The sequence below is a fragment of the Silene latifolia genome, chromosome 7 (genome assembly GCF_048544455.1).
Source record: "Silene latifolia isolate original U9 population chromosome 7, ASM4854445v1, whole genome shotgun sequence".
In the NCBI taxonomy this organism is placed as follows: Eukaryota; Viridiplantae; Streptophyta; class Magnoliopsida; order Caryophyllales; family Caryophyllaceae; genus Silene; species Silene latifolia.
In genome coordinates this window covers 122,617,185-122,626,492 of record NC_133532.1, presented here as the reverse complement: position 1 = coordinate 122,626,492, position 9,308 = coordinate 122,617,185, and the positions used below count along the sequence as shown (strand labels likewise).

Below are 9,308 nucleotides of genomic sequence, written 5' to 3'. Positions count from 1 at the left end.
CTCCTTTTGGGAGGCCCTTCATCGTCGCGAAGGCCGCCAGTTCGGATTGATTTCTCGAATCTGCTGGACCTCTCCATCAAACCTCTTCACGTAGCTTCGGAGAGACTCGCCCCCTCTTGTCGATAGTTAGGAGGTCGGAGGTCTCTACGGCCCTTCTCTTATTGCAGAGTCTTGGGTTAGGAAAGCGCCCTTCGGTCGGCGTAGTAGTACACCGAGCCATCGGGAAGCCCTTTGTACCGGCTCCGAGCCATTCCATGCGAGTTGCTTTGGGAAAATTCGGCACTGGACCTCGTCGGGCCGCTCCCATACCGACATGTAAGACTCGAAAGCCTCGGCGTGGTCGGTGGATCGCTATCCCCCTTGTATGATAGGGGTGGCGTTTTAGCTTGTTTGGCAGGGACTTCTAGGACGTAGGCGTTGAGGGGTTGCTCGACCACGTGTTGAATGACACGTGGCGATCGGCTCCTCGCATCCCTATCCGGGCTTCTCCCCTCGTAGCGGGAGGGGCTCCTTCTTCGACTATGACTCCTTCTCCCACTCGCCGAGTCGGACTCCTCGGCTCCTTTGGGGTATGCCTCGTTCGTGTGGGGGACGCTCGTCCTTCCGCGAGTGCGGGAAGGACTTAGGTCTACCGTGCCCACTTTGGGCTCCCCGTCTTCGACCGGGTCAACTTCTCCTAGTGCTCCGTTCAGATTTCTCGGAGTCACGTTTTGGGCCCTGGTCTCCTGGGTGGTTTCCGCCGCTCTTGTCGGTGTGACAGTGTGAGCAGACGCATTGCTAATTAGGTCCAGGACCATTTTCAGTTTTGCTATGTCAACCACATGTCCCATGATGGTGACCTGGTTGGTTCGGGCGGCAGATCTGGTATTATCGGCATCCCGAACTCCGGTTGGATTACTCCGCCGGTGGAGGGCCGCTCGACTCGGTAATTGTTGAAGGTATCATCCGGGTGGAGGGGCTCGTCGCTTGTTACGAACACCTCTTCTTTGTTTCGACATTTTCTTAGCTTTTTGGGTGGGTTTTTTTGTTTTTTTTTTTGTTTGGGAATGAATGTGACTAGCTTCTAGTGTCGTTTCCCACAGACGGCGCCAATTGTTCCGGGTATAATTCCAGAGCAGTGATTAGTTACCACCCGTGGCTTGTAGAATAATGTCTTGAGTTGAATCCTTCTTGCTCCTATCGTTCCTCTCGGCCTCTCCTGCAACAATGAACGAGGCGAGGGCTTGGCGTGTGCCAAGCGTACTCACTCCGACGCTCAAGTCGATAGAACTTAAAGGATTAAGTTTGTGTTACTTGGCTAGATATGTATTGTAGAGAGATAAAGGAGATATTACCAAATGAATAGTGTATTTAGGTTTTGATTGTGAGATCCTTTCCTCAATGAAGGTTGAGGAGTATTTATAGACTTTCACCTTTTGTCACGTAGTGGCCAAGTGGCCAAGTGGCTAGCAGGTGGAAAGACTGATCTACCCCTCGGCCGAGGGACCTATGGCAGGCCGGCGGACAATGTTGACTCGCCGCCGAGGGGTCTTGGATATGAGTACGCGGATGTGTGTCCGGCAAGGTTGTCACGCCGAGACCAGTGTGCCGATGGGATGCATCGGCTAGGCTATCTAAGTCGTTGACTTGCTGTGGATATCTTTGACCTTGCTCAGTGTGTTGACTTGGTCAGCGGTGCAGAATATGCCCCATCAACTATAAAGTTCTGAGTTCATCCACTAAAACATTAAACTCAAAAAATTACAATAAAACCCAAAAACATTACATACAAATTTAGTTAAATTTAAGTTTTGACGAAAAATTAACATAAACAATAATAAACTCAGAAAAATACCATATCAAAAACAAATAAAGTATGAGGTAATAAACTCAGAAAAAATACACAAATGCTCAAAAACAAGTAAAATCTGAGGTAATACATCCGATGTATGTTCCTTTTTCTCGAGTTTGAATCCTTTTGTTTTTTTCCCTCTCTATTTATTTCTTTTCCTTTTCACAATACTATTTTTAATTCTTATTTTCTCTCTACCATAACAAACAATCACTTTTTTTGGATATAGTTAAGACGGTTGGATCGCTTCAAAATAAAATCAATAATTATTGAGAGAAAGTGATCGGTTTAATTGGTAAAAATTAGAGGTGCTATTCATAACTTGAATTCGAACCCCGCCTACATCAATTTCTTAACATCAAACCTAATTCAAGAAGTCTTGTTGGTGACGAGTACCATTTCGTCACAAGTTGAAGACGGGGTAAAATGTGACCTATTTAAGACGAAAATGACCCTTTTTAGATAGAAAGTTATCAGAATAATTTTCTAACCTATAACAGATTGTCATTAAAATGGTCATATTTATCATTAAAATGACGATATTTAGCCCGTCTTCAGCTTGTGACAAAAAAATATTCGTTTCCAATATGAGAATTGGTGAAACTAACACAAATTCTCATTATAGACGGACACTATCCGTCTATAATGAAAGACAGACCAAATACAATATCACTTTTTTAATAAGACAAACAACAAGTGAGGGTAGTAAGGGCAAAAAATATCACCACTTTTATTGTATTTAACCCGTCTATAACAACAACAATACCCGTCTATAACAAGACTAATTGTGAAACTAATTACACTTAACAATCTTCATTCAAACACCTTTGAAAACAGCTGTTAGATGGGCCATGAAAATCCTTACCCACCTTAATCATCCAATTAAAAATACACAAAATCTCATTGAAGACGGCGATATCCGTCACAAGCTGAAGACGGATACCATTTTCTCTCACAAAATACCCATGAGAGGCAAGTGGGGAAGACACGTGGGACGCCCCAATTGTCTCTCTCCCTTTTGTGAGAAGTCTTTTGTGTGACGGGATTAACCCGTCACAAGCAAGACGCTTTGTTAAAAATAATATAATCAGATTAGCATTGGTATTATCTCCACTGCTCCAAATAATCATCATTTTTTGTTGCTGTCATACATTCCCCAATTTTTTTAATTTTTTTATTTAAAAAAAAAAAAAGAAAACTTTGCTGGTGTGTTGTACTAACTTGTATTGTATGTGTTCATATTTGAGTATGCATTTGCTTCACTTTCACTTCAACACCTACCAACATTTTCTTGGAATCACCCCACTTACTAAAACAAGAAACATTCACTTTTTTTCAATTGGTATGTCAATTTATATCTCACCTTAGATCTTGTGCATTTACTTACTTACTAATGTTTTTATGTCTTCCTATATTTTGCTTATATCTTTTGTTGTTTTTGTGTTCCTTAATCAAGTAAAGATCTAAGCTTTATCTAGAATAGAGCCCTGCAGTGGCGGAGCCAGGATTTTTCGTTACTGGGGCGGACTAGTAATAGTATAAGGTGTCCTATAAAAAAATTCGGAATTTTTTGATAAAAATAGGCGAGCGTTCCTGTTAGCCCCCTAGATCCGCCACTGGAATGCTGAAACTGAAAACTACTGTAATACTGTATGTACCATTTTTGTTTAGTTATTAAGAATTGCTTTTTGGGTTCATTTAGGAGCATGCATTTGATGGCAAAGAGTAATTGGCAGTGTCGAATTGTTATTTTATTTTTACTTTTGTATATGAGTATATCCGTCTAAAGTGTAGACGGATATACTCATATACAAAAGTATATCCGTCTAAAGTGTAGACGGGTCAAATATGTCACCACTTACATAATAATAAGACAAAGTGGTGACATCCCACTTGTTGTTTGTCTTATTATGAAAGTGGTGTGATATTTGACCCGTTTACAACTATAGACGGATAGTGTCCGTCTAAAGTGAGAATTTGTGTTTGGTAAATTGTATCTGCAGTTTGTGTTTTGGAATGATGTACTGTACTAATTTTTGTCAACGGTCGTGAAAGTGGTAATTGTAGTAATTGAGTCTCTTGACTTTGTTTAATGGTGAAATTATGATCCTCGAGTTTCAATTGTAGTAATTAGGCGCTTTAAGTTTAGACGATAGTAAAATTTGACTCGATGTTTAATTTTCAACCAAAGTCTTCCGATAAAGTTTGACCGTTGGCATTTGTTGTTATCAGTTAGATTGGATGATGGTGCCATCAAGGTGAACAAGCTCCTAAGTAAGGAGTGTGTAATTTATAAAAACTCGAACTTTGAAGCACACTCCTAAGTAAGGAGTGTGTATATATTTCTATAGGTTAGTTTTATTCTCATGTAATTAGTATATAAACATAGGCTTGTAACTTTATTATTCATGCAATTCAACTCAATGAAATTCAACCCTTCATAATTCTATCATGGTATCAGAGCCAGTGTGACCAAAGGTCACGGGTTCGAATCCTGGCAACCTCAAAACCCCCTCAAAAACTCTCGAAGTGGAATTCCAGCACACGGTACGGGGGAGCCGGTGCACAACTAATCACTCTTCAAGCCCAATGGGCATTTGAGTGAGGGAGCGTAATAGGAATAATTATAATAGTTGGGCCTCAACCATCACCTTAAGGTTTTGGTTGAGATGGTTCATCTATCACTTTAAAGGGAATAGATTAGGAAATCACTACTTATCAGTCCTATTTACCTGTATTTTTTCGTATGGAACTAGGTAGTACTTCGTATTGTTTAACTAGAAACCACTGTTTCAACTCACTGCCTGATCTCTTGCATTCCTCCATATTTGTTCAAATTACAATATTAGTCAATGGGTTTTGCTTGTAATGAGGATGTCATTGATATGCAATGTGTTCTATATGACGAATGATTGTGCGACATTGACATCATATTTCTTTCAGGCATAAGATAAATTAAAGTGCATTGTTGACATCAGAATGGGGTCTGGAGATTGGTTCAAGACGATAATTAGCAAGAAGAAAGTGAAGGTTGACACACCAAAACAGTCTAAGGTTCGCATATAATTTTCAAACTTTATTGTGTAATGTAGAAAAATTTCATTTGCAATGGAGACACAGACTCCCTTTTGTTTGACTTTTGAAATACGGTGGAATAAAGCAAAATGACTCATTGATAACGAAATTATATGATGCTTCTAATCATATGAGGTAGTAGTTAGTCAATGGAACTTGCGACACAATTTTTACTATGGCCTATAGGCGTGAGCGTTTTGTGGCATTGATGGTAACGTAAGGCCCTAAAAGTAAACGTTGTATTGTGTAATGTTTTCTGAACTCAATTGCTTAAAATAGCATAGTTCCACTGCAAATTTCTTCATTCTTCATTTTTCATTTTACGACACACGGAATGTTTCTTGGAGGATTTTTATAAGGCTGGAAGCTCCCTTTCTTAGTACTCTCATATGAAGCTACTGCGCTATTGATTATATGCTCCTTTTTGCTCTTTTTAGTTAAAACTGAATTTGATTCGGAAATCTATCAGTCATGCAGTTTTTATCTTTTTGCGGAGTAATCTTAGCATGGAAGGAAATAAAATCGTAACTCAACTATTTCCTTACATTTTTTAAACTGTAGTTTTGAACCTCAAATGTTGACTGCCAGTGTTAATTTTTGCTTGAAAGTATTAGAAACGGTATAAACCTAACGTGATATTACTAAAGGACGGCTCTCTTGTAATCTTAGAAATAAGATAAATTTGGCCTGAATCTGCTATGTCGTTAAGCTTTCTTGTTGGAATCTTAGATTTGGGAATGGTGTACTTGTGTGTTTTTAACACGTTAGTCGTGAATGATTTGCCTACTTTGTTTGGGTTGCGTGATATAATGAATGGTGGGAATAATGTGGGATGATCTGAAATGGATGGTTTTTATAAAGTGATAATGTATATCTGGTTAATGGGCTGATAGGTGTTATTCTCTTTGTAACATGTAGGGATCCGATAACTCAGCTGAATTGAAAAACAAAAGCCGATCTCAGAAGAAGAATGCCAATGGCAAGATCACTAGCAAATCTAATGGTGTTCTCTTAAAACTCAGTGATGATGTTGCGGCTACTAGGATACAGACTGCTTTCAGAGCCTATATGGTATATCGAGCACTTTGCTATTCTTCCATATGATTTCAAAAAGTACCGTCTTGGCGTCTTCTGTTGCTGGTATTCTTGGTTATAAATAGTTCAGAAAAGAGGACGTTCCATAATGCTCCACGATTATTTGTTTTGTGACTGTCTGCAGGCAAGGAAAAGTCTACGGCGTATGAAGGGGATAGTAAGGTTCCAGAAGTTAACAGAACGAAAGTCCGTCAAAAAACAATCTAAAAGCACATTAACTCACCTACATTTGTGGAGTCGGATACAAGCTGAAATTAGAGACCGCCGTTTGTGCATGGTCACTGAAGGCCGTCTTAAGCAAAAGAAGTTAGAGAACCAACTTAAGCTCGAGGCAAAACTTCATGACTTGGAGGTGTGTGTTTTTGACTCATTTATGACCGATTTTAAAGTGAGACAATCATTTGTTATAACTTATGTCTAATACTTCACGTTGGCGCATTAACACTCTTTATATTGTTAATATCCTATCCAAACATGCTTTTAAGTGCCTAATGAATGAAGCCTGAAAAATTCTTCGACAGGTGGAGTGGAATAGTGGGGCAGACACAATGGACGAGATACTAGCGAGAATACATCTAAGAGAAGAGGCAGCGGTGAAGAGGGAGCGAACAATGGCTTATGCATTCAATCATCAAGTATATATCCTCGTAACCCAATTTATCATAATGCAACGGCCAACGAGTCTTGTACGATAGAGGACGTGAGACCAACCCAATACTTGTATATTCCTCGTTTAATTATATGGTTAATGGGTTGGTTTCATATGGAAGATCATTTCGTTTAAGTTCTACTCCCTCTGTCCCGGTCATTTGTTGTCTTTTTCCATTTTGAGGTGTCTTAGTCAGTTGTTGTCCTTTCTATTTTAGGGATGCATTTGATGAGTAATTTGATCATTCACACTCAATTTGATCCACTTGTCATCTATTAATTGGCTCCCTCGTCTTTCCTTGGTCTTTGTGCCAAAATGAAAGGACAACAATTGACCGGGACGGAGAGAGTATTAGATTATAATGATGTTTAAGTTTCACTTGCTTTGTTTCCGTCTAACAACCTATACATCGTTTACAGTGGAGGGCAAACACTGGTCAAAACCAGGGTCCTTTTGACTGTGAACTTGGGAAGGCTAACTGGGGATGGAGCTGGAAGGAACGATGGATTGCAGCTCGGCCATGGGAAACCAGAGTGGCATCTCAGTCCATCACGAAGAAGGTTAACAATAAGTCGACAAACAAGGCTACAAAAATATTAGTTCCTTCCAAATCCGCCAAGATGAACCGGAAACCATCACAAAAAGGCCGAAGAGTGTCGTACCCCGGTGCTGAAAAATCAGCTAAACCAGCTGTCCGCGAATCAGAGTCAGACTCAAAACTGCGGCGAGTAACATTTAAGCAGCCTGATTTGGCATCTTAGGTGACAACACAAATCAGAGCTCCTTAAATTTCTCATTCGAAAGCCGCAATTTTTATTCTTTACCACAAATTTATATATGTATTTGCCTGTTCTGTCATGTGTGATATGTTTCCATATATTCTTTTGTTTTTCTTTAATTATTTTTTTTTAATGTAACTTCATTTTTGTGTGTAATATAATGGTGTAGAAATTGTATTAGGAGTATTTATAATATGAATATACAGCATTTCAAGAGAGATACATCCATGGATTTGCTCCTCTAGTCGAGAATATGCAGCCGAGTCAATACTATGTGTACATGATCCTTATAAATGTCGATATTTACATCGACCTATGCTACAAGTTCACAGTAGACACGGACTACAGAGAAGTTTTGCTCCGATTGTGAAAGGTTCGATTCCTTTTCCCATTTGTAATTTCATTGGTATAATTTCGCGGGAAAAAAAGAGTAATCTAACAAATATAAACGCCAAGGAAGTCCGTGTAATTAATTTTACCCTTACGGGGTGGGATAATTTTTGAAGTGACTAAGAAATATATTACTCCCTCCGTTCCAATCATTTGTTTACCTCTCATTAAAATACCTCTCATCAAGAATATAAAAGGTAAATAAATGATTGAGACGAGAATAGTAAAATCATTAAAATTCCAAAAATAATAAAGAAAATTAGCCGGGTTGCAAAACGTCGCCGACGTTTTATAACAAATCGTCGACGGTTTTTAAAAAAAAAGACAACCTTACCCTTAGTATCTCTCTCTCACTCATTCACTTCTCCCTTTCACTCTGTCATTCTCACGACATCACCACCGCCCACCACACCACCACGACACGACCACATCCGTCCGCATCACCACCGCAACACCTCCACCACCACCGCAGCAACACCACAGCCGATATAGCACAAACAAGAGTTCATTCTACCCGGTTTTTAATCAAGTAAGTCGATTTTTTTTTCAATTAGTTTAGTTTTAATTGTATAATTCGATTGTAATTGGGATAGTAATCTATGTTTGTCTTCATTTGAATTAATTCTTGTTTCAATTTCGTTATTCTTCCTTATTCTTGTTATTTTCTCGTTTCAATCTCGCAAATAGGCTTAGTATTGTCGGATTTGTTGTTGTTGTTGGATTGTTATTGTTAATTTTGTTTGTTGTTGATGGATTTGTTCTTGTTTTGTTATTTTCAATCGTTTTGTTGTTGTTGTTATCGATTGATTTGTTGTCGCGTTTGTTGAGGGATTGAACTGCGTTTTACAGAGGGTAGGGACGGGTAGGGACGTTGAACTTCAACGTCTGTAATGGTGGTGGACGTTGAAGTTCAACGTCTGTAATGGTGGTGGACGTTGAACTTCAACGTCTTTCAATGGCTGGAACGTTGAACTTCAACGTCGACCATGGGCAGGACGTGTACTGTTGCCGTCCTTGTCTGGTTTGGACGTTGGGTTTCAACGTCCATTGTTGATTGGGACGTTGAAACTCAATGTCCGTCCATGGTTCGGACTTTTTTTTTTGTTTTAACCGTGTAATTTGTATTTTTTTGTATTTTTTTTGTATTAAAAGTTGTTAATTTTATATTTTAATGTGTAATTTATATTTTTTTAAATTAAAAGTTGTGGTTTAACTTCCTCGTCTCCCTTTGGGGTTTTCTCTAACATGAGGTGGTTTAACTTCCTCGTCTTCCGGGTGAAGACCATCTCGCAATTTCTCAATGATTACCCGTTTCTTCGCCGGGTCACAAGCTCTAGCTTCTTCAAACAGCTTCTCCAACTCATCATCATTGGTCTTGGGTTGTACACCAACATTGTCGTACTCCAAGGTCCTCCAAAAAGCATGAACATCTTCAAGATGGACCCTCTTACCCGTTCTTTGTAACTGGATCAATGCACAAGCACAAGGT

General features: G+C 39.3%; 1 protein-coding gene across 3 annotated transcripts; it reads left to right on the top strand.

Moving 5' to 3' along the window:
- Nucleotides 1–2,980: 2,980 nt before the first annotated feature.
- LOC141592880 (protein IQ-DOMAIN 9) lies at nt 2,981–7,647 on the top strand. Of its 3 annotated transcripts, XM_074413757.1 has the most exons (7): nt 3,005–3,173; nt 4,064–4,182; nt 4,775–4,885; nt 5,825–5,977; nt 6,126–6,353; nt 6,523–6,636; nt 7,070–7,647. In XM_074413757.1, exons 3-7 carry the CDS (start codon nt 4,811–4,813, stop codon nt 7,409–7,411), a joined length of 912 nt encoding a protein of 303 aa, XP_074269858.1. In that variant the 5' UTR covers nt 3,005–3,173; nt 4,064–4,182; nt 4,775–4,810; the 3' UTR covers nt 7,412–7,647. The 3 variants fall into 3 exon arrangements, with proteins under 3 accessions (XP_074269856.1, XP_074269858.1, XP_074269857.1); XM_074413755.1 differs by lacking the exon at nt 4,064–4,182 and having other exon boundaries at nt 2,981–3,173; XM_074413756.1 differs by lacking the exons at nt 3,005–3,173; nt 4,064–4,182 and adding an exon at nt 3,201–3,481.
- The last annotated feature ends 1,661 nt before the right edge of the window (nt 7,648–9,308 follow it).

What these genes read in the sequence shown, in the direction of transcription:
- LOC141592880 (XM_074413755.1), top strand. Translation starts at nt 4,811, where the DNA reads ATGGGGTCTGGAGATTGGTTCAAGACGATAATTAGCAAGAAGAAAGTG. An exon ending in CTGCTTTCAGAGCCTATATG is followed by an intron (nt 5,978 to 6,125) that starts GTATATCGAGCA and finishes GACTGTCTGCAG; the next exon opens with GCAAGGAAAAGTCTACGGCG. An exon ending in CAAAACTTCATGACTTGGAG is followed by an intron (nt 6,354 to 6,522) that starts GTGTGTGTTTTT and finishes ATTCTTCGACAG; the next exon opens with GTGGAGTGGAATAGTGGGGC.